Source organism: Lutjanus erythropterus, chromosome 5 (genome assembly GCF_056507025.1).
Source record: "Lutjanus erythropterus isolate fLutEry1 chromosome 5, fLutEry1.hap2, whole genome shotgun sequence".
Taxonomy (NCBI): domain Eukaryota; kingdom Metazoa; phylum Chordata; class Actinopteri; order Lutjaniformes; family Lutjanidae; genus Lutjanus; species Lutjanus erythropterus.
In genome coordinates, this window is record NC_139321.1 from 31,903,598 (window position 1) to 31,928,408 (window position 24,811).

The window sequence follows — 24,811 nt, forward strand, 5'->3', positions numbered from 1 at the left end:
TCATAATCAAATAAACTCTAAACTGATTTGTCATCAAACTAAAACAGGCGTCGCAATCTAAGTGGATGCATTCATGCACAGAAGTCCACACAGGTATAGCTTATGTAAGATATAATGCCCAACGAGGTGTCCATTATCAGGAATTAAACTCAAAGCTTATAGAATTTATCTAACATACACGTTTTTGACAAGTGAAAAATAAATAGCGAGGGCAAAAATAATAATAATGAGAAAATAGTGATATGTTGCCAAAAAGTACACAAAATTCAACCAGCATTATAGAAGAAGATGATGATATCACTGACCCAAGGACTTCATTAATACAAACCCTGTGTTTTCGTCTTTGTTAGTGTCTGTATTGGTGTGCGTCTCTCTGGTTGTGTATTTGTCTAATCAAGACCTCAAATCAGATGACAGCGATGAATCTGATTCTCCTTGTCCCACAAAAAAGTCGGCTTTTAACTTTTTGACCTCTGTGCTCCTGTCACTTTGTTGTCGCTTCTCTTGATGTGACCTCTGACCCTTTTAAGTGCTGACCTCCTGCGAAGCTGTCACTCACCTGTAACCGCGGCCAACATGGACACACTTTGAGTCATGCTGACAGGGGTCGAAACCGTGGAGACAGGGGTCAACCACCTCCTCACACAGGTCACCTGGTGACAAAGAGTGAAAAGAATATATCGATGTCTTTAGCGATTAAAAGGTTTGGATGTAAAGCTGTTTTTCTGTACCAAAAAAAAAAATGCAGTGGGATACAAAGACGAAGAGTACAAGGACGACAGACAACAGAAAGGAGGAAGAAAAAACACTGGAGGAGAGGGCCAGTCTAACCTTTTCACATGTCCTCTGTCAGCTTCAAATGACAGCGGAAAATGATGAAAACAAGGAGTGGAAAAAGATCATTTAAATGTGTCTGTCTTGCTCAAGGCCTCAGATAATATGCAGTGGAAGCCTTCATGTACACACACACAGGGAAGAGCGTTATCAGCTTTTTCTCAGAGCTGATGGAGAGGGGGGTTAATAGGCTCTCTAACAGTGGCTGCAGTATATACACACACACACACACACACACACACACACACACACACACAAAAACACTTTCATGCTCAAAGGGTGAGAAGGGTTAACAGTGTGTGTAAAAGCAGTAGCTGAAGCTGGTCATATGAAGGAAGAGGGGATTGAGAAAGGTCAAGCGCATTTCCATCGTTCTCTGCCTCCTTTAATCTCATCCTGCCGCCTCACTCCCACCCTGTCTGTCTCCAACACTCGTTTCTCAAGTCACTTATAGTCGTATGTTGTTCTGACCCACACTGCACTCCTGCATCTGCTGGAAGATGACATCTGAAATCCTTTAAGCGGCAGCAAATGCACAAAAACCGGTGTGATATGAAAGTAGATCTAAATGGTGCCTCCAGGGCAGGTTATTTCACACATTGGACACTTAGTTAGAGGTGCCAACATTCATTTATCAACGTGAAATGAACTGTGAGACCTTAGTATAATTAGCATACACAAATGAGACCATCGTCAAGGTGGTTACTGAAGATGATAAACATGTTGGAAGTGATTTACTCATTGGCCTTTAATTCTTCCCCATAGTGAGACACTTTGAAAAGTTTTTCTGTGGCTCAGTTTTGGTTTTGAAGATGAGTTACCAGAAAAATATTCAGAGCCTGATGTTCTTCATTCTCTTTCATGCAAAACTGTCGCAAGAATGATTCAATTATGTTGAAGTTCAACTCACATTTAAAGGCAGACTATGCAGGATTTGTTTGGTTGCGGTTTGTAAACAAAATATTCAGTGTTGGCCCCTCCCTCCCTGCTCAACGGCTCCTCTTGGAGGTGTGCTTATGATCTGGAACCTGGTTGCTATGTTTTCTCAGAGTCCCACCCTCTCACCCTGCACGCTGTTATAGGCTGGGTGCTACACATCACTGCCCAAAAGTTGATGCCTAGAAATGTCCCAGTAAAATAAGAAAATACAGTAGAGGGCGGGGTCGCTGCAGATACAGACATTGCAACCTACTTGTAGTAGAAGTCATAAAAGTAAACTTTAATCCTGCAAATCTAGGTTTCCCCTTTCACCATGACCTTATTTTTTAGAAAATGTACATTGAGCAGGTTATTAATGCAAAATAACCCCCTTCAGGGTGGTTAAAGACCTGCGTCGGATCTGTTGAGTTTTGTCACGATTTCATGAGAATTACAATTTTCACTCAGTAGGTGAATTTTGTTCATGGTCCGAGGAGGATGATTCCTGATGAGCTTATTGACTAAATGTCCCCTTAAGAAACATTGATAAAGATCTTGGTGACCTCCTGACTTTTCCTCTGTGGTCGAAATGTCAAAATTGCACTCAGTCTCCAACGAGACAGAATTTAGCACATTCAGGCAATTTTTTTTTTTTTTCAATTTTTTAGAACTGTGGTGTTCTCATCTTGGAGCCTGTAGAAACCTTATATCAGCTGCTTAAAAGGTCTTGTGACCTTAAATCTCAATTTTTCCCCCACTGGTGCAAATATGACGTGACAGTCCCAGTTGCTGAGTTCGGAGAAAGCTGAGCAACTAGCGAAGGGCTGTCCTCTTAATGTGACACCTGATGATTACGCCCCGGTTCACTGAGCTGAGTGGAGGTTCAGAGCCAAAGGAACCAGCTGTGTGTGTGTCTATGTGTGCGCGTGTGTGTGTATGTGTGCAACAGCTGTATGTGGTACGGTGGCTGGCAGTGTGAGAGGCTGCTCTTTGCCAACAACGATAATGACATGGTGCGTGTGCGGGTGAGTGTGTGTGTATATTGACTGAGATCCAGTGTCAAAGGGGACCAGCTGTGTGTGTGTGTGTGTGTGTGTGTGTGTGTGTGTGTGTTTTAGAGGACACTGTCACAGATAGAAAAACTTAACTTCTCAGTCAGCAGTTTAGCTCCAACTTGCTGGACTCCACCATGCTGAGGCTCTTTCTCCATCTCCTTCCCTCTCTGCTCCTGCCCTTTATCGGCCCTTTCTTTACCCTTTTCCCTCACCATGTTTATTTTTCCTTCCTTTCCCCTGCTCGTACTCGCTCCCTCTTTGCCATCTCTCTGTCATTCTTCCCCTCTCTCCCTCTCTTCTGTGTGATTGGTCCTTCAACCTCCTGTAGGAGCAGTTTCAGGTCACTGCGGAGAGGCTGTCCATTACTAACTTACCATCCAGTAAAGTGGAAAATATGATTTTGTATGTGTGTATGCGTGTGTGTGTGTGGTAGTAAAGGGACTCTGTGACCCTCACAGTCTCTTAGGAGCAAAGACTGAGGGTTTCAGCAATAACTGAGTGTAGAAATAGATGGTGTGTGTGTGTGTGTGCAGGCTTGGGGATTAGTAAAAAGGTAAATATATACCATTACATTTACAGAAAAAAGGACTAATAATCAGATTGCCAATACATTTTAAAATAAAGATCAATACACTAAAATTCTGATCTTACAGCTGATACATCATAGCCTCAAGTGAAAGATGATCTTGTCTTTAAATCATAAAAGAAGAACGATATCACAATAAAGTGAATGTCTGCCTTGACATCTAATTTGAAGAAATATTTACTTTAATGTTTAATCAATGAATCACTGTTAACCATTTACCCAATTCCACAACATTCCCCTCCCATCAAATTCAGAATGGGTTCAATGTTTCCTCTACCATTTATGTTCAGAGACTTTTGCTTTGAAATTTTATTTTGAAGTTTGCTGTTTCCACTTCCTTCTACTGTTGTTCTGTTGCAGAAGTCACTGGTGTTGTACTGTCAGGTCCATGTTGCACAATAACTTGGTTCTCTCTCTGTAGTTCAGGATGTTGCTGTCTTGTCAATGTTAGGTTTATTTATTGTAGCGCTGTCATGCTTGTCTCAGTAATTAGCCTGTTCTGAAGTTAGCCTCAGTAAGTGATAAGCTAACTGGCTAGCCCAGCTTGCTTGCCCTGTATTACTGTGAATACATAGTTAACAATGATTGCTGCAACAGTTCTTTAGTGTTTAGTTGTTTAGTGTAAGTTAATGTTTTATATTATGTGATATTATGTTTTTATTTACATTTTATGCAGCTTCTTTAGAACTGGGGTTGTACGTTTTGTGCACCATTTCTCTGGAGCTCACATTTTACTCCCTTTGTGTTTCGGCCTGGCAGTAATTGCACCTCATTTGACATTGTTTTGTTAGACAATGTCACTTGCTGAATAAGGTATTGATAAGATAATAAGATTGATTAGGTTACTGACTACATTTTTTAACAGGTAATTAGTAATTACAACACACCAGTATTATCAGATACGTTTTTAAAGTAGCTCTTCCAGCCTGTGTGTACGAGTGTACCTGTGTAGTTGGGTGGACAGATGCAGGTGTAGTTGTTGATTCCATCGATGCAGGTGGAGTTGTTCTCACAGTCGTTGTCTTCACAGTCGTCTGGGTTTATCTCACAACGTTGGCCCTCAAATCCTGGCTGACACACGCAGCTACACACACACACACACACACACACACACACACACACACACACACACACACACACACACACATACACACACACACACACAGAGTGCGTTATAAGATGGTGACCGGGGCCACACTCCTGCTGAAATAAAATCAATCAGCCGCTCGGCTTCACTTCCCCTTAAATTCTCCTGTAAGAGCTTTAAAGCAAAACAATTTAATCTGTATTCCAGAGGGTTTTCTTCAATTCCTGTCCTGGTTCTTACACACCACTGGAGCCAAAGCATATCTATATTTAGTGTTCCAACAAGGGACACCATTTCATGCCTCATTTTATAGCAGATATGAAACTTTAACTTGGCTATTCAAAGTTTAAACTATTACTGCCGCACACAAACACTCCCTGACTATCATCTTCTGCATTAAAATGTGGAGAAAGTCAGTCATTTGATTAGTGTTGTTTCAGCAGTTTCTATTGTTTAATAAGAAATTAGAATTACTGCCTTTGTGCCTCTGTGAACCAGTCCAGTTGCAGTTTACATCAGTGTTCATATAGTATGTGCTGTGAAATATTAGTGACCTCAAACTTCGACTCTAATGACCTCATCCCAAGTCCAAATTGATATTTGTGCAAAATTTTAAGAAATTATGTCCATGTGTTTTGTGTATTTGTATATTGTGTTCACAAGATTGGGATGGATGAATGGACTGCCGGACAAAATGAAAACAACCTACCCAGAGCTAAGAAGAAACACGCTGAGATAAACTTTTTTTTTCTAATTTGATGCCATTCCTGTTGGACACCGCCCACCTGGGTAACTCTAAAGGAATTATCAAAGCGTCCTCATCCTCCTCCCCTCCATTCATCTTCCTCCCTCCTCTCACTGTCTTTTCTCCCCTCATCTTTAGATTCATTTCAGCCTCCTCTCTTCTCACCAGCCCTTGATCTCTCCGCTCTCTTCCCACCCTCCGTATCTCAGTCCGGTTAACTCCTTTTAATAGATCACATGCACTCAAAAACACCCACTACCTTTAGATGAAGATCAACACCAAAACGCGCAACGTCTGAAGAATCCGACCACAGCTGCACCCAACAGCTCGCCCTTTCCCACGACTCTCTTTTCTCCTTACACTTTACAGAATCAAGCTGCAGCAAGGTCATCATAACACATTAAGCACGGGGAGGCAAACACATGTAAGTTACAATTATTTGTAAAACAGTGTATCCTAAGACCTTCCCACTTGCCTGCACCTGCAAAACGTACTCTGTTCACTTTCGATTCCTTTTTGTTTCACTCTCACTCTGACTTTTCTAATCTACAGTTGCTGCCTCAGGAACTTGTTCTCATGCGAACACTCATCTCACTCGCCCTCTCTTCCCACACTAGATATGATAGTCATTGGTTACCTCCACCCTGTCTGTCTGCTGCTTTCAGAAAAGCTAAATGTAAAGCTGTGTTTACATATTATTAGAATCCAGTTACTTACTTGCACACCCAGCAAACACAGAACAACATGAACATCCTACGGAAAGTCCAAAAATATTCCTCATTTAGATCTGTCTATATTCAGTGTGTTTGTCAGTAGAACTTAAGATACTGAGCTAAAAGCACAGATGCATCAACTGGTCATAATCAATGTCACTGACGACAACACTTAATGCACATTTAAAACATTTGTAAATTTCTGCTAATAAAAGAAAGTAAAAGAAAGAAGGAAAGACATAAAAAGATATTAAAGGGATAGTTTGGATTTTTTTAAGTGAGGTTGTATGAGGTATCCATAGTCAGTGTATTATCTACAGCAGATGGCAGTCAGCACACCCCCAGTTTTTGATGAGCAGCATGAGTACTGCTTTAGAAAGATATGTGATGTACAGCTGTAGAAAGGGTGAGCAGCAAAACATATTTTAGCCACATATTTTGGAATATTTTCACTGCTTTACCTTGCCATCAGACAGCATTTTCCAACACAAAACTATTATTATATAATCCAAATATTGCTCTCTCCAGACCAACAAGAAAACAAGAGTTGCTGGTCTACCACTGTGAATCTGAACTAACCTTTTAAAACATGGAATTCACTAAATAACTTGAACAAACTATCCAATCAAGGCAGTGGCAGAACAGCGACTCCCATGACCTATGAGGTAAAACTACATTTTTTTTTTTTTCAAAAGAGTCAGAGCGATATTTGACTTGTATAACGGTGGTTTCTTGTCGGAAAAATAAAAAATAAAATATTACAGCAAGATAAAGTAGTAATAATATTATAGAGTACACTTAAACTGATACTAATCATTTTGGATAAAATGTGTTTTACTGCTGACCTTGCCCTCTGCAACACATTGCTTAGCTTCCTACACTTAAAGTGGAACTGCACAGCATTTTTACTTTTTATCCCACATTTTGATTGGCTCTAGTTTCAAACCACTGAAAGACAGATGCTGTTCTAAAATCTGGCTTTTATTCAACGACTGTGAAGAAAGCAGGGAAGGCTGTCATCACAGGGCTGTTTTCGATGTCAGTCAAACTGCTCTTGTGGTTCGGGTCCAGGTTAACCTGTCACCGTCTTCGCTACATTACACCCTACAGGGAAAATTGTGAGTCACCTCAAAGTCACAAGCTATTCAGATTAAGGTGGAATAGGATGGAAACTACAACAAAGAAAATAAAACACAGCTACAAGAAAGACTGGGAAACTACTCATCTATTGAATACTGTGTGCTACTGAATCAACCAGAGGGCAAAGCGTAGAGATGTTATGAGCCAAGGGGCAGAAAAGAAATGTTTATCTTTTAATATCAGAATTTCAGACTACCCCTCAGTTTTGGTAACATGTCCCAGGTCATCTCCAATTTTTTCTCCAATCTGGGGGCAGGTTGTCTGTCATCTACTGTAGGTAATACACTATGATTAAGTGCCTCATACAACCCCGATTCAAAAAATGCAGACTATCCCTTTAAGTTTTCCCTTGAGAAACAAAAGACAAAGAAATACAAATGAGAGGAACCGACAGGGTCAGAGAGCACTAATCAAATCCCACTCCTGACATTTAAAGTATGTTGTTTGACAAATGGGTCCCTGCTAAGAAGTGAGGCTAATTGGAGTTACTGAATATTCCCAGCTGATTACATAACATGTTAAAATGTCAAAGGGGTCTGCTCTCCCACTCTTCCTGTCCTTCTCTCCGTGTCTCTCAGAGGGCACAAGCATCTATACCTGTGTTGGTATTAACATTAAGAGACGATCTGTAAAGGGTAAAGAGACCCCTAATAGCATTACCACGCAGGACGTTAAAGGCCAGACGCACATCAAAGCTTTACAAAGGGCAAAGGCCTTGTTAAGGGGCTCGGGGAGGAGGCAGATCTGGTTAAGATATTCATGACAATTGTTTCAATCAATGTGGCTGTTTGTCATGAGTCTGGGACAAGGACAGATTTTTTTGACAGATACTGATGACCCTGGCAGGCACAAGGATACTCATGCATACACCCACTATATGCATGGATAATTATTACACATACAGAATGTACAGTTTGATATACAGCCAGAAGCTGTATACTAAATAGGTTGAATCCCTATTTAATACATAATCTATGGTTTAAGCGAGTTGTTTCTCCTCACCCCCTTCTTTCCAGATGTGAAAAGGTTCAGGCATGCAGGCTGCCTTTCAAAGAGCTTGAGAAATTGTGTATTTGATGTGGTTTGTCTCAGTGTAATGGCTGTTTTGCTAAAAATGCTCCACATGAAAAAGTCTGCTTTTAATTGATTTTATTTCTAAACAATTGGTGACCATTTTGATTACAATTGGTCTGTGGTCTACAAGCAGGGGTACATTTTGTCTCCTGGAACTTATTCCAAATCAATTTAGTTTGTTGGTCCAAAAGGGATTAGTCATGAGATGATGGGGGACAGGGGAATGCAGTGTTTAATACTTTTGGTCGTGGCCAAAAAGCATTTCGCCATTGTTTCATAATTCAACAAAACACTTACAACTAACACTTCAAGCTGTCATATTGTGGAATAAAAGCTGCAGAAGCCCAGAGGTGTGAGAAGCAAATTGGAGAACCTGTGTGAGCTCCTCTCTCCGCTCCCTCAACAACTGCCACTGAGAGGCTCTTGACCTCTAACGCCTCCAGTGGAGCTGCTCTGCAGCCAAGAGTCAAACTGTGATTGTGTTGGGCAGCTCCCAGGTGTGAATGTGTGAGACTGTATGAATGTGAAACAGGCGGTTCCTGGAAAGAAGTGAGCGAGTGCTGCACAGTTTCTCTGAATGAATACAGATGGAATAAAGGGGTCAAACACATTATGGACTGTGGTTTCTACTTATGTTATAGTCTATCAGCTGATATCAGGCTGCAAAACTAAAGTAGATGAGGACCATACATATCTTGTTAATTCTCATGTGTGATAAAATTTAAACTAACCTATATCGGATGCAGGTTATTTAATTTTATTATGTGCTTTCTTGGGATCTGGCATCTACTTTACAGTGACTTGTGTTATGTACATTGCAATTTGTACATACTAAAGTCTGGATTTACTCAGCCTACTCAAATTGCTAATGTGATCCTTACAGAAGAAACAGAAACACAAAAGGCAGACTGTGTTAAAATTGAAATGGTAACAAAATTTAGGAGTGAATTGAAGCAGGAGTGTAAGTGGCTAGAATATGATACATAATATGCTGCTGTGTTTGCCACCAGTTTCCTCAATTAGCTGAGAAGCTTGCTCATTTTTCATCGGAAACAGTGCCTTCACCCCAACACCACATCACATTCATAGGAAAAGCGAACATAAGTGTCACAGTTAAGGATGGCTGTGTTAATTTGCATTAAATTGCCTTTCCCGCAAAAAAAAAAGAAAGAAAAACCTCTGGCCACCAAATTTAGGGGCTGTGAGGCCCGTAGTGCCAGTGCTTAAAAAATAATAGCATATATCCCTGAACATGTACATTATGAAAATGGTGTGTCGACAGATTAATGAAGAATCAGTTGAGAAACACTGACAGAAGTTTAAAACATCCCTTTAAGTGAGTGAGGAGGTCAGAGGGGGCACAAGGATTTAATGAGCAGTCCAAATGGGGGCTCTCTCCTTTGAAAGGTCCCCTCTCTTCCTGTGTAACCACCCCACCCCTCAACACACACACACACACAGGCAGGAAAACACATCATGAGGTCAGTGTAAGTTGTTATCTCGGGTAATGCATTGTCCAGTGAAGCAAGACTGTCCACTCTAATCACATTGTCTATGTTTCTGGGAACACAGTAAAGTTAATTTGCCCTTAAGATGAGAATTCAGGGTGAAGTTTTTAAAACGCCTCCACTCATATGGAGGGGCGGCAGGGTAGAAAGGGCAAAAAGATTTGACCCGCAGCGTAAAAAGGATTCCCAAAGGACTTCTTTCAAATGACTGTTTCTCAATCTCCTACATGCAGTGTAAAAATAACATGAATGGTTGTGTTGCTCAAGTCAGTGACTGATATTTCTTTTGTACCTGAAGTGGTCTTCATGGCCAGGTTGAATGTGGCAGGTTCCTCCGTTAGAGCAGGGGAAACTAATACAGGCATTGATGGGTATTTCACAGTTTTGACCCTGGAGAAGAGGAGAGGACAAGGCAAGGCAAAGAAATTAATAATTGAATATCAGATATTTTCATTCTGGAGATAATTTCACTATTCAAACAGAGACAATACAGCCCATGGATGCTTTCAAATCACTTCACTTCTGGCACTTTTTTTTACACAGACCCTGTGAGATAACCTCTCAGTTAAATCTCACATTTTCCTTCTTCCTTAACTCCCTTTCTGGTTGAAAAACAAAGAGCTTAACTGATGGGTGCAGGGGGTGTGTAGTGGCAAAAGTGCTCAGTCCCACTGTTGAGACGTAAATTCAATCCCTGGCAACAGTCAAACGATTTTATACAGTTGGTTTTGGGGCGGGAAGCTGTTGAGGGATCAAGCTAACTTGGTGGTCAGGACATGACAGGTGTGAAATGCTTTACAGCACTATGTCACACACCACCAGCTATGACACTGATTTTGGTGAAACTAGATCATATTTTATGGAGAAAATGCTTTACTGCTTTTCCCCCTGATGTCCTCTGGTCACTCTGCCTCTACTCTCTCTCCTGATGGACAGTGAAGTGAACTGCTGCTAAATGTACCTGCTGTAGCTATTTAGCGTAGCCATATCATCCAGACTTGGAGCTCAGAGCACAAAGGGGGTGTTGGTGTTTACACCGCTAGCACAGGAGCTGTGGACTTTCTGGAGGAGGAGGTTTTCATGTGTGGGGAAGGGGAATGCTGACAGAGAGCAGCGTAATGGAGATTTTAGTGATGTTGCTGCTATAGTGGTAAACAATGAAGCTAAGCAAGAATCATGCCCTTGCAATATTGGTATTTATGTAAAAAGGGGCAAACCTGGGGCAATAATTTTGCAAAGAGAGCTAGACATAACATTAGGCATTTTTTTTTAGCATACTTAAAAGTAGGTCATTTCATGATCCATGTGAGATGGTTATCCTAAATTTCTGATACTGTCAGAATTTTGTCCTGGGCTATCCTTGGTTGTGACAACATCTATCTTTGAACTCCTCTCACAGTGCAAGTAGAACCACCAATTTGGAGCCATGACCAAACATATCGCCACATTTCTTTCACATTGGTCGTCTTTCATCTGGGACAGCCCAAAATCACAGAGTTTACCCAGCTTCAGGTACAGACATCATGACAGATGCGATGAGACCAAAGACAACACTGATGAAAGGAGCTGAGCGGAGAAATGGCGAGATGGGCCGAGCAAAAGCCCACCAGACAAGATGAGTAAATGCTGGACTGGCTTTTAGTTGTTGGCGAGACCTTCAGAAAATAAACGTCTGCGAGACAGACACTGAGCTGGGCTTCTTGCTGTTGGACCAGTGATATTAGCTGGCTTGCTAAGTTTTGTCTTGTGTTGCATTTGCATCTCCAAGTGTACAGCTATATGTTTTTATGGCATCTGTGTCATACAGTACCAAATCTTACATCATGTTGATTTAAACACTAATTACAATTAATTTGTTTGCATGACTTTCTTCAGGTGTTAAAATTTTTTCTACAAAAATCTTTTTAAATCTTTAAATCTTTCCACCACTTGCAGGCTTCCATTTATTTTTTGCGCTCATAATTAACAACCAATTTTCTGCTTTCGGACCACAAATTTTTTTGAATATTGCAGTCACAGAAAATAGCCTGCAGAGAGACAGAGGGTTGAATAAATCTATTCTGCTTGGTTAATCTAAAAGTACAGCTATTTCACTCTCTACTTTCCAAAGTTTTCAGTTTTCTCACTCCCCTCTTACAAACACTCACAATTAGAAGCTCTCTCACTCACACACACACACACACACACACACACACACACACACACACACACACATATATATATATATATACCTTGCAGTAATCACATATGTATGCATGATAGCTTACAGCCTTGATTCATTACTCTTCTCACCACACACCTGTTTTCTAAATAAACAGCTTTCACTGGGAACTATATCATGTATCAGAGTCCTACACACACACACAAACACACACACACACACACACATCGAGCCCCGCGGCTGTAGTTTTAATTTCAAACCGCCAAACCTTTGGCCGCCAACACACCCACTTCCTCTGATCAAAGCTGAGAAGAGGACGTTTATGCTCGTGTTCCCTCTCCATCCATCTTCATTATTCCCTCCTCTCTTTTCTTTTTCACTCTAGCTATTTGTTCACGTTTTGTTCACTTTTTCTTTGTACTGCTCCCTCTTTCTCACTGCTCCTTTTTTCCTTGTGTTTTTTTCTTATTTTCCCTCTACACTTCTCTTTTCTCATAGATCCACCTCTCCCGTAGTTTAAGTTTTCCTCACTTCTCTCTCCTCTCTCTGCCTCCTTTGTTCTCTGCTGCTCCTTCTTTGATTCCTCTAACACATTTTAATTAACGTCATCCCAGTGGACACAGAAAGGAAAACATACACACAGACATGTACATGCACACACACACACACACACATCCAACTGTCCCTGTTTCCCAGTCTGTGACCTTGGCAAGTGATGTTTTAATTAAAAGCGAGATTAAGTCTTTGTCCTGCTGTAAAAGCCCAAAGGTTATGAGGTGTGTGTGTGTGTGTTCGTGTGTGTACACATGAGACCATAAGTGTATCTTATCACACACACACACACAAACGCACACACTCACACACAAACAAACTGGTGGGTAATCCATACACATGTGCACACACTCACATATATTCCACACATACTCCCCCTCCTCCCTTCACCAGTAGATTTGCATGTCTTCCGTACAACGCAGAGGTCTTGACAATTATTCCACCGTCTGTCTTTTGATCAGTCGATACCCCCAGTGCAGTCAGCTGCAGTCATCATTTCTCTATTGATGAACAAGTGGATACATTATGCATGCGAGGCCGAAGCTAAGCCTGATAATACTGCTAATACCACGGGCTTATGCAGCACGGCTGTCCATCTATAGCGGCGGTTCCCAACCTTTTTCCTTAGGGGACCCTTTCTCCACCACTGAGTACACAACCCCTGAGAAAGTGACATATTTTTTCGATATTTCATATTGTACTCAACTAATAGTGCAGAACAACTGATAGAGTGTACAATTAAAGGTATAATATGTAATATTTCCACATTAAAATGTCTAAAAACACAAGACAGATTACTACCATAGTAAAATCTCAAATGTTTCCAACAATAGTCAAATTTATTGAAAGTAGCAGTGTGTTTCCTAGCTGTTGCTGGCTTGTTGCTATAACGTCCAGGAAAACACAGTGTATGACAGTGAACGAGAAAGAAACCCACTGAAGGTGATTAACTATGACATTAATAAAACTTTAATGACCTCATCCATGACCATGATTTCTGCCATGGGGGTCATGGGGGTTAACGCAGAAAACAACTCCCATGATCCCATGCTAGTTCAGATGTCATCAAAATAAGTCTTTTCTTATAGTTGTAATGTGAGAGAGACCCCTAACAGCAGAACTTACATATTGTGAAAGTAATACCTGCAGAAGATTTGTGTCAAACAAGTTATTTGAATGAATTTGAGTAGATAATTTTCTGTGAATACTGCATCAGAGATGAGTTTTTCTGATATTTTTAGGAACTACTTACTTTTGCATTTTATTTATTTTATAACAATCATATATACTTAACAGGCTTCTTTTTTGCCAGTCAGTGTTTTCTTTTACCTAAAACATGGCCATTTTTCTATTATTTCTGTGGTTGTTATTAACTGTGTACTTTTCTTACTTAAGAAGAGGCTGTTTGGCAGACAGTGAGGGCTCTCTGAATATAGCTTGTGCTTAGTCTGCACTGTGCCCTTATCCTCATATCTTACTGCAATATATCATCTAAATAATCTAAATTTAGAACATAACAATTTCATTTAGTTTCCTTCACAGAAAGGAATAAAATGCCAGGATCAAAGCTTCCAGAAGATCAGATTTATTAGATTATTGTGGCCAAAAAATTCACAATAATGATGCAATATCTTTGAAAAAACATAATGCTTTCAGTCAAATTTATCTTTAACTTTGTTTATTGTGTGTTTTGTCTCTTTTTGCAAAGGATTACACTCAAAATAGAAGTCTAGGGACTAAAAAGGTGTAAAATACTGCAACTACACAAAAAAAAACGCAGCAGGTGTATGATAAAAGAAAGAGGCACTGGATTATTTATACAATACTATTATTAAATTATATTAACATTTCATTGTTTAAATATCAAAATTATTATTATTGATTGTATGGTATATCACCACAAGCCTAGCTGAGATTGTAACTGTATAAATATTTTCAAAAACTTTTAACATCTTGTGAAGTGTTGGCGACACCTGATTTGGAACCAATGATCAGTAAGAAACCTTTCACACATGCAGCCAATTCCAGAAATCGGGCAACAAAAGTAACTTAACTCACAAGTTTTAGTAAGAGCTAAACCAAACATAATAAAATACCCACTCACTTACCACAGCCAACGCATTGAAACATTTCTTTTCATAAATTTAGAGAAACTATTGATTGGTACTTTGCAGTTTCAAAGCAATATATTTAATAATTTGCTCCCTTCAACTACAAGCGTCTCTCCCTGCTGCGATCTACCGTCTCACCTTGAATCCGTATGGACAGGTGCAGTGGTAGGACCCAGTAGCGTCGGACACACAGGTACCATTGTTTTGGCAAGGCGCTGCCAGGCAGGGGGCGCACTTTGACATCAAGCTGATATCTACTGGACCTGAGGAGGAGAGCAGAAACAGAAGAATATACGAGGAGAAAGAGGAGGGGGAGAAAGGACGGATGAAGATAAGGAGACAGACAGGGAGAAAAAGAGAGTGTCAAAGCCAATGACATACATGTTTAGTCATATTGTGCTAAAAGGCGCTCCCACAGACTTCATTTAATGGATGGTGTGCTAAGAAAAGGTCTTAGAGGATAAGAGAAATAAGAGCTTAGCAGACCAATAAATGTGATTTGTTTCAGGGGCCAGGGCATGTAGAAGCAAGAGGAAGAGGAAGAGGGTATTTGATTTAGTGTGATGATGCACAGCAAACTATGTCCGTGTGTTTCTTCATTCATGCAGGACCATGGTTCTTAAGTTCTATATTTTTTTCGTGTGTAAAAAATCTACTTCTGAATTCTCTTTCCTTCTGGTTTGATAGCAGGGGAGCCCTGAGGCAGGTTGACTCTCCTGTAGTCTGTTCTGTATGAGTGAAATACAGCTGAGGGGAAACGTACGTCTTTGTCGCTCAGTCTTTATCTGTGAACTTAAGCAATTGTCTGTTTGACTGACCGTGCTGATCCACCATTTTAAACGGCAGTCCTTGATACATAAAGGCTTGATTGTCTGGCAAGGCTTGATTGCAACTAAGCAACAACTGTAATATTCACGCAAACACCTTGAGGTAACTGAAAGTGGCTCATTCAAAATAATGTGATTAGCTTTAAAGCCTTCCACTCCTAATCTGAGCTGTTCGCTGCCTCTGAGCCTGAAAATGTGCAGCATCTCAATAAACTTAACTTGTTTAAAAATAAATAAATAAATAAATAACACTCTCATCAATGTGATTTGGCGGAAAGGCTACGGAGACCGTCTGAAACATGTTCTGGGGGCAGATGTTTAATCTCTTCTTCACTGCTGGAGCCAGCCCCTGCATGCATCAGGTGAGAGGCAGGGTAGACCTTAGACAGGTCACACACACAGAAATGCAGTCACAATGACTTTTAAACAAATGGGCAATTAAAAGTTTGCAGTTTTGTTTTTTGGTTTTCAGAGCTTTTCATCAGCTGACGATCAGACAGCCTGCTACTCATTTAAGCTGGCTAATTCATTATAGTCACTTTTGATTATAATGAATTTATTTTGATTAAGAAGGTGCTATTCAGTGGTCTGGTAGCTCAGTTGGTAGAGGGTTTCCCCATGTACTGTGGCTATGAGTTCTGTGCAGTGGTCTTGGGATCGACTCCCGCCTACGGCCCTTAGCTACATGTCACTCCTGAACTCTCTCCCCCTTTCCCGTCATATCTTCAGCTGTTCTAAAAATGAAAAGACATACTTGGCAAAGGCACACACAGATATTTATGGGCTTAATAAATTTAGAAAAGAGTGAATTCCCATTATTTATATTATACTTTTTACAGCAGAACCATATCCAAGACACACTGCAAACACATTAAAACAACCAATGTTATCAAAGCAACAGGCCTGTGTCATATGAGGAAAACATGGGCTGTATTATTGCTGTTGACAAATTATGCAAACTAATGTCTGATGCCACAAATCATGTTTTAAAAAATAAAGCATGATTAATAGTAACTTCCTGCAGTAATGTTAATAATCAAGTATATATGTTTTTCCATATCATGCATTTTATTTATGGTTTACATCTAGTCATTCTCTCCCTCTTTATGTGTAACAAAATCAATGTTCATTCTTTAATCATACCTGCTGACTGCCCATAGGCAAACATGTAAACTAACAAAATATACAACATTTAAGATCAGTGTATATGGTGGTATTATGTCATTAGATCGTGCCAGAGGCCACTAAATTTGGATTAGCTACTCCATATCCTTGTGAATAACAAAATACCCATAAACTGCACAAAAAGACCAGAGTTCAGTGAGTTGTGTTCACACTCAGAGCCACTGATCTGCAAATCACATAATCATGTAAATGTAAAACCACTAGCAGCCCCGCTCACCTAAAACAGCAGACAGCATAAAGACAAAACCCCAGAGCAGTGGAAGGGAAATAAATCAGATAACCTAATACACCACAATTTCAAGGATAAAATGTTTAAACAATCTAATCAGGGCCTTACTGGGATAATATGACTGAGATGGAAAACATAACTGTTCAGGTGCTGCAGAAAGAGATTCACTCTCAGGATAATTGATATCGACATGATTCTTGCTGCCACTTATCGCTGTTTTAAACACCTTACTGCAAAGTAATCTGACCGAATCCAGGGATTAACCCAGACTGAGAACAGGTCAACACTGATATGAATGGACAAAAAAATAGGACTCACTGTAGCAGTGAGCAGAATAAAGAGGAGGATATTTACCTTTACACTGAAATCTGTTGAGTGGTGTTGTGAGCAGCAGCCTGTCAGCCATGTCAGGAGGTCCAGTACAGCGAGCAATGCCTACAAAAACACACTTTGTTGACATCAATAGCATACTTTACAACTTCTCTTAGACACAATATGAGATGTATGGAGCAGAAAATGCAATGTTTATGCTTCAGTAGTATCTTGGTTGTGATTTTTATTCTTACCAGGCTCTTTGAAGCCAGCCTTGACCCACTGAGAAAGCCAGCGCAGGTCACAGTTACAGTACAGCGGGTTGGCACCGAGCGCCCTACGCACACAAACACACAATTAAAAGCAGAATCCACAACAGTCGTTCACACACGGACAGATGTGTGGGGCTGTACTCACAGGTGGGACAGAGAGGTGAGGTGGTTGAAAGCTCCTTCTGGTATGGTTGAGAGGTCGTTACCATGGAGAGTGCTGGAGAAATAAAAAGAAAAACAAGAGTGTATATGAATATTAAACACAAAACTGACCTTGTTACAAATTCAAGAGGTCACTTTGACCCAGTGTTCATTTTTAATGTGTAGTAATTAATGTGATGAAGTATTCAGTGTTTCTTTATAATCTCTCTTTTTGCAGCGAGAGGAACAGAATTTTGACCTTTTATTTTATATTTATACTGACAGAGCTGCTGGTATTAACTGACTGTTCTGTTTAGATCAAAACCTTGAAGCTGTATTTAAAGGTACAGTCTGGATTGTTTGAAGCAGTGGACGGGGTCAGAAGCATATTTTAGCAACCTATGAATGCCTATTTAAAAAAATTAAATGAGTTTAAGTGTACGCTATATGTACAATATTTTCACTTAATACTTGACTTTTCTGTGGTGAAATGGCAGTTGCAAGCCGAATATTGCTCTCCCTCACTCAACCAAACTCTATTAGCAAAATCAGTAATTATGCCTCACAGGACGCAGGAGATGCTGGTCATCTGTTGATCCGAGCTGTTAGTTTGTTTGTGTTCTTGTTAGATGGTGATGCTCGTGTTTTGTAAGGTTAGTTTGCATCGACCGAAGTTGCACAGTAACACCAAAAAAATAAAAAATAAAAAAATAACAGACTGAACCATCAAATGACCAGCAACTCCTATGTTCTGTGGGTAAAATTATTGATTTTTGTCTTGATGAGGTTTGGTTCAGCAAGAGAGAGAGAGCAATATTTGGTTTATATAATGGCATTTTTCTCACTGGAAAAGACAGTCTGACAGCAAGGTAAAGTGGTAAAAATACTCAAAATATACCCTACACTTAAAGTGATATTGATTTTTTTAGTGGGTAAAATATGTTTCGTTGCTGACTTGTCCACAGCAGTACATTGCTTAGCTTCTGTGTTGGTGCCCCTTTCTGCTTCTCCAAACTGAGGGTGTGACTGACATCTACTACAGGTAATACACTGACCGTCAACAACCCTAACTATAGGTTTGTCCATAGATGACAAATTCACTATTACAGTAACTAATTTTATAATAAATATCTAAATAAACCTACTGACTCATATCCATCATATCAGAAGTAAATGAAGCTGACAGCCCAGCTGCCTAATACTCAAATTTCAGCAAACTAATACACCAACCCTGACTAGCTGCATGCTAAATTATTTAAATTATTTGTGGTTCCTCAGCTGCAGACACACCATCATCCCCTTCTATAATGGAAAATAAATAAAATATTTATGAAAGAATAACACAAAATAAACAGAAAGCTTATTTTCATTGTTGGCCAATAAAGCTTGTCCTGGTCTCTGAAAACAATATAAACCGTCTCATGTGGTCATCAGGCAGACTGTGGTGTGTGTGTGTGTGTATGTGAAAAAAACTTTATGTCACAGGGACAAACTGCAGCCTGTGATGTGTATCGGTGTGAGCATGTGCATTTATGTTTTGTGCCTTTGGGTTTTTGTGCATGTGTTTGTGTAGCTGTCTCTGTGTGTGTGTCTGAAACTTTTGTCTCCAAAGGCTCAGAGACTGTGTTTGTGTGTGTGTGTGTGTGTGTCCTTTGTGTCTCGCCATTTGAGTGTGTTGCCTGCTGGATATAAGTTCACATTCCATTAGAGCGAAGGGCTGTAGCAGGGGACAGCTATCAAACCAGCACTATTGGAAAACTGTGTGTGTGTGTGTGTGTGCGTGTGTGTGTGTGTGTGTGCGTGTGCGTGTGTGTGTGTGTGTGCGTTCTTGTGTGCATAATTCAGTGTGTGCATGTTCAGGTCAGTGTGTCCCAGCCTGCATGCAAGTGCACAAGTGTGTGTGTCTGTGCAACTTTATGCGTCTGTGTGTTTGTGCATCTATGTATGGTGGTCTAACAGCCCCCGCGTAAGGCTGGCCCAGAGGGGGTTGTGGGTAATGAGGAAGTGACAGTGATGGCTGCCTGGCAACCAGTTGCTATGCGGGGGCAGAGAGGGATCAGTCCCCACGGCAACATCAACTAAAATGAAAGGAAGAAAGGAAGGAAGGGGAAAAAAAAGTGATCACTAAACTTCTGCAAGGTGAAAGAAACGAAGAGATACAGTCAATAAAAGCAGAAAAGGCCAGAAACAAAGCTGACTTCATGGAGGGAGAAACACTGACTTTTTCCTCTCTGAACAAACTATTGTGGCCAATGTTAGGACAGAAATGTGGTTAGAGAATTATACAAGGCAAAAATCACATCTCCGATCATTATTTCATGTTAAATTTTGCTTTAGGTTCAAAGTGATCTGTAATAAACGTGAAATTCTACCAATATCTCTTCACTTTCTTAATTTTAAGCCAACCACAGTATTGCTCACATATAAGATTTTCTGCTGTTGGCATCGTGTATTTAATTGCAGATTTTGCACTAAAAAACAATATTTTACCAATGTAACCACAGTGAGAGCTTTTATAGGTTGATTTCGGATGATCTAGGACAGTGGGTAACATGGGACACCAAAGCTTCAGTGTGTTTATTTGCTGTTCTAACACAATCTAGTCAACAGGACTTTTATTATAGGTTTAGCATAGATGTAATTTAACTGAAATCACATGATTCTCAACTCATGATGATGAGTTGATGTCACAGAAAGGGGCCGGGTACTTGTCAGTCAGGAAGCTCCCACGGTAACGGCCAGATGTTCCTAATTGCGCAAAATTAAATTATATTTATGATCTATTTAAGAAACAAAGTGTACATTCAAGTGTTGAAAATGTGTTTGAGTGTTTCTTTTTTCAAACATTTTTAGCTTACTCATTTTATCAAATATGACTGATGTGGGACAGCGTGCTTCAGGTAATCTGAGACTGTCATTTAGGTACTTGAAATGGGGAAATATGCATTATTGCATTCATATTTTTTCAAGCATTCTAAGACAGTTCTAAGAATAATAAAATGAAATAAAATAATACATTCTCATAATTGTCTGTCTTTATCTAAGTTCTCTGTGAAAAAAATACTGTAATGTATTATAAATTCATATGAATGATAGAATATTCTATTAATAATGTATATTTTTTTTATTTAGCTTTCTGACATTTTTCTCCTGTTTTATATGAAGCGATGATATTGAGCTTCGAATGGATAGGCTTTCTTAAGACTAATACAGGTGTCCCAGATTATAAAGTGTCCTTTCCCAGATGATCAAATTTAGGCAGAATTTTTGTTCTGGCACAAAGAAGACCAATATGTGTGACATGTCTCCTCTGGATATGATTTCTTTTGGTCTAGTTAGAAAAACATCTTAAGGATTTCAAAAAGGTCTCATGTGTTGATCTAAAGGAATAAATTACAGAACGTAGTCTCACTTCTCACTTTTGAGAGCCACTTGCTCTAACAACAACAAAAGCACAGAAGATTAAATGAATAAACAATATATTTTTGGGTTGCTTTTTTGTTATCACTTTCTTCTATAAAACATCATCCTGGTGTGGATTATCCAGAGAAACAGACGTCTATAGAGAAATTCCATTTAGCTCTATCATACTGGGGTGGACGTGCAAATCTCAGAGCAGGAAATCAGGAATCTTGTGGTGTATGTTTTCTTGTCATTTGAGTAAACAGGCCTTTTAAGACATGCTAGAAATGACCTTAAAGAGTATCTTAACAGCTTCGTTTTTACTGAACTCCAAAACAACTTGCATCATTTTGCTATGGTTTCGCAATATGTTACCTCACAACGCGTTTTGATGTGGTCATGTCTAGAAGGAAACCCTCATATTTTGGGGGGGCTTTTATGCCTTTATTTGATACGACAGCTGAAGTGAGGACAGGACAGGGGTAAAGATTGGGTGATGGTATACAGATAAGGACCACAGGCAGGAGTCAAACCCACGGTCACTGCAGAGGACTCACAGCGTCAGTACATGAGGCGCACACTCTATCAGCTGAGCTACCAGCCCGCCTACATACTGTTTCTTTGCTTGTGTGCCTTTCTTCAGACTGTTGGCTCATCCCAAGTCTCTTATTGCACTCCATCATAAAACTTGTTTACTTCTATGAATTATTTATTCGACCATTCATATATTTTTTGTTTTGTGAGCTGCATAATGGGCCTACAACTAAAATTTCATTATACAACCTTGTGTTATAAAATGATAAATAAATCAACCTTGTATTACATGACATTTATTCATCTATTAATATGATTTTTGTTTTGTGAGTAGCATAAAGGGCCTACAACTTGTTATGCAACTCTGGGTTGTAAAATTATAAATAAATGAAACTTGTAAAATAGCTAAGTAAGCTAAGTAAGTCGTCGACAACAGCATGATTTGTCACTGTGAATGTCTACAATGGTTGGCTGCACTGATTTATGTTTTTGTAAATATTCTCCTTTTGTGTTTCGTAGTATTATAGTTTGCTATTGCTTATTTTGTCTGGTTATAGGTCCAATAAAGCAAAGCCAGTGGAAGTGGTCAGAGGTGAAACAGGCTGGAAACTTTTCAGCAGAGAGGGCAGCAAAAATTGCTTTTTAGTCTGGTGTCAAGATATTCTTTAACCACGGCTGCATTTAACAAACTGAGGTTAGATTAACAACGATTACTTATTATTTAGAAATGCTGCAGCTGGGCATGTAGAAGAAAAAGTAAATTCTGCTGTCAGTGAGCACTGAAGGTACAAGTGTGTGTTCATACTACCTGTGTGTGTGTGTGTGTTGAGCTGCTTGAATGTGTGTGAGAGGATGGTCCGACAGCAATATTAATGTGCACATTGTGCGTGTGCGCATGTGGGCTTGTGAGACAGAGGGTGGACAAGCAGATGGATGACTGAGAGAAACAGAGGCTGAAGGTCGATTCGTCAAACACAACATTGGGCGGAGAGAGGGAGAGACAGAGTGAGAGGACACAAGGGGAGAGAAAGAGAGGCCAGAGCATGCAGATAGGGAGGGAGTATTAAAGAGGAGATGAGAGATTGTCACTTTTATCTTTTTTAGTACCCTGAAACAACAAATGATTGGGTGGCAGTGACTCATTTTGTGACTGGGTCTTAACATGGCGCTCGGTCTGGCACCAGGGGAGTGATTAAAGTTTGATTTAGCTCAGTACCATAACTAGCAAAGAGAGAGTGTATGAATATTGAATCCACTGCGGCACTTGAAGATGAAGCTTGGTACTCACAGCAGGCGAAGAGCCTTGAGCCCGTCAAAGGCATGAACTGGAATACAGCGAATCTGGTTATAACTCAGGATGCTGGAAGAAAGAAGACATGAACAAGGTCACAAGACTTGCTGTTTTTCACAATATTATTTTCTCTGATTTTAAATGATTTTCTCTTGTCTTGTCAGACTACATCTTATATACGTGAAAATTAATTTAGAAGGTTCAGGAGGATAAAGAGACAAGAAAAGGCAAGACATGAGCGGTGACACAGCAGATTTGATTTTAAAACAACTTAGTGCAGAACCTGTTGCAACTGTAGGTTAAATGAGGGGAAATAAACAAGGGAACCACATTTCAAATTAAGTAGAAAAAAAGTAAAGTGAAAAAATTGCCAGAGGCAAAGCTTAGGCTTTTAGAAAGTCGAACTTCCACAACACAGAAAAGTTTTCCCCTTTTTAAGCTGCTAAAGAATTAAGAATAAAGTTTAACAATGAATGAAAATGAAGGGGACAAAAATGGCAATTTCTATTTGCACCCGGAGTGGAATAGCCAGTGTGTCTATTTACACCTAGGTGTATATTCCTTAACGTGGCAGAGACAAGCACCCAGGAGTCCATACCTAACCCTGCTATTTGTACCTGGGATGTCAGTAGCCAATCTGATTATTTTAACCGAGGGTGGAATAGCCAATGTGACTATTTGAATCGCCCAGCATAGCAGATACAAGCACTCAGGTGTCCATAGTAAACAATGCTATTTGCACTTAGGGTGGAATAAACAATGTTGCTATTTACACCCAGGCATATATAGCTTAGCATGGCAGAGACAAGCACCCAGGAGTCTGGAGCCAGCTAATGCTATTTGCTCCTGGCTGTGGCCGCATGGCAAAGATAGACCATGATCTTCTCCTCAACCTAACCAAGTAGTTTTGCTTCTTAAACCTAACCAAACTGCAACAGAAAACTGAAAATACAATTGAAAAACTTTAAAAAATGTACACAAAAAATACACTTGTCTAGAAGTTAATATTGACTTCTAAATTCTATCTAACAGTGGAGTCTGTTCAACCTTTTCATTCACCACAACCTCTAACTTACAGAGAATTTGTCGGTCTTTATTAATAAAGTAAGGATGTTGGGAGTGAAAAGCTGTGTGTTTATTTTGACCTGGGTGCAAATAGACACTCTGCAAAAATTTTTAAGGACAGATTTCTGATCAGTGTCAAATGAGATTAAGTTGACTGTTTTGACAGTCTTTATTTCAACATTATTAAGCATATGATCCTGGTGTAAAACGCTGACTGTTGCTGTCTGATATGTATCATTAAGACAACAGTAGCCAAGGAAATTGGTTCTCAGCAGTTTTCAGCTCATGACAGTCTACAATGAAGTGGTGCCTCATCATAATTACTGATTTTCAAGAGGCCTAAAGGTGTCTCGGAGGAAGGAGGAGTAAAAAAGAAACCTTTCTCATCTCAAATGCAGAAGTCAGAGAAATGAGCCTAAAAGACAATAAATCAACAGATTAAGAAAATCCAACGTGGAAAGTGAAACATTCTCCTCTACCTCCACCTCTTCAACTCTTGGCGAGGTGTGCTTGAGCAAAGCATTTAACTCAGCCTTCTACTGATGCTATCTGGGGGCTAACAGTAGAAGCCTGTGGTTGAACTGGGCAGCTCCCAGGCATGAATGAGTGCAACTGCATGAAATATGAAACAAGGCGTTGCTGGAAAAGAGTGAATGTGCACAGTCAACTTTCCCTGGACACACAAAATCGTGTATATTGATGTAAAGTCCATGAAATAGATAAGACACATGACTATAAAAAAGTGACAAACGTCAGACTGAACCAGCAATAAAATTATTTTTTATGTAACATAGAATGGCATTAAAGAATTGAAGTGAGAGGAATTTAAGAGGAGTAAAGCGATTTGTAATGTAACAGGTTTGTCTGCAGAGATGGTAGAGAGAGCATAGAAGGAGAGGAGTGAGGCAATATTTGAGGCAAATGGAGGACACAAGTGGAAACTATAGAAAGAGAGAAATAAGAATGAAAAATGAAATGAAATGAAAAAGGGAAAGAAAGATGAAGACACAGACAAGAAATGTGAGAGAAAAGAGGAAGAAGCAGGAAAATATGAGCGGGAGGAGAGAAG

General features: G+C 39.8%; 1 protein-coding gene across 2 annotated transcripts in view; it reads right to left on the reverse strand.

Moving 5' to 3' along the window:
- Positions 1 to 24,811, reverse strand: part of slit3 (slit homolog 3 (Drosophila)) — a 361,584-nt gene that overhangs the window by 28,507 nt on the left and 308,266 nt on the right. For both annotated transcript variants that reach the window (XM_084719660.1, XM_084719661.1), the window contains 8 exons: positions 22,675 to 22,746; positions 17,455 to 17,526; positions 17,292 to 17,374; positions 17,080 to 17,160; positions 14,623 to 14,747; positions 9,953 to 10,050; positions 4,338 to 4,477; positions 560 to 653 (listed from right to left, as the gene is read on the reverse strand). In XM_084719660.1, coding sequence (XP_084575786.1) covers positions 560 to 653; positions 4,338 to 4,477; positions 9,953 to 10,050; positions 14,623 to 14,747; positions 17,080 to 17,160; positions 17,292 to 17,374; positions 17,455 to 17,526; positions 22,675 to 22,746 — 765 coding nt within the window. The remainder of the gene's footprint in view (positions 1 to 559; positions 654 to 4,337; positions 4,478 to 9,952; positions 10,051 to 14,622; positions 14,748 to 17,079; positions 17,161 to 17,291; positions 17,375 to 17,454; positions 17,527 to 22,674; positions 22,747 to 24,811) is intronic.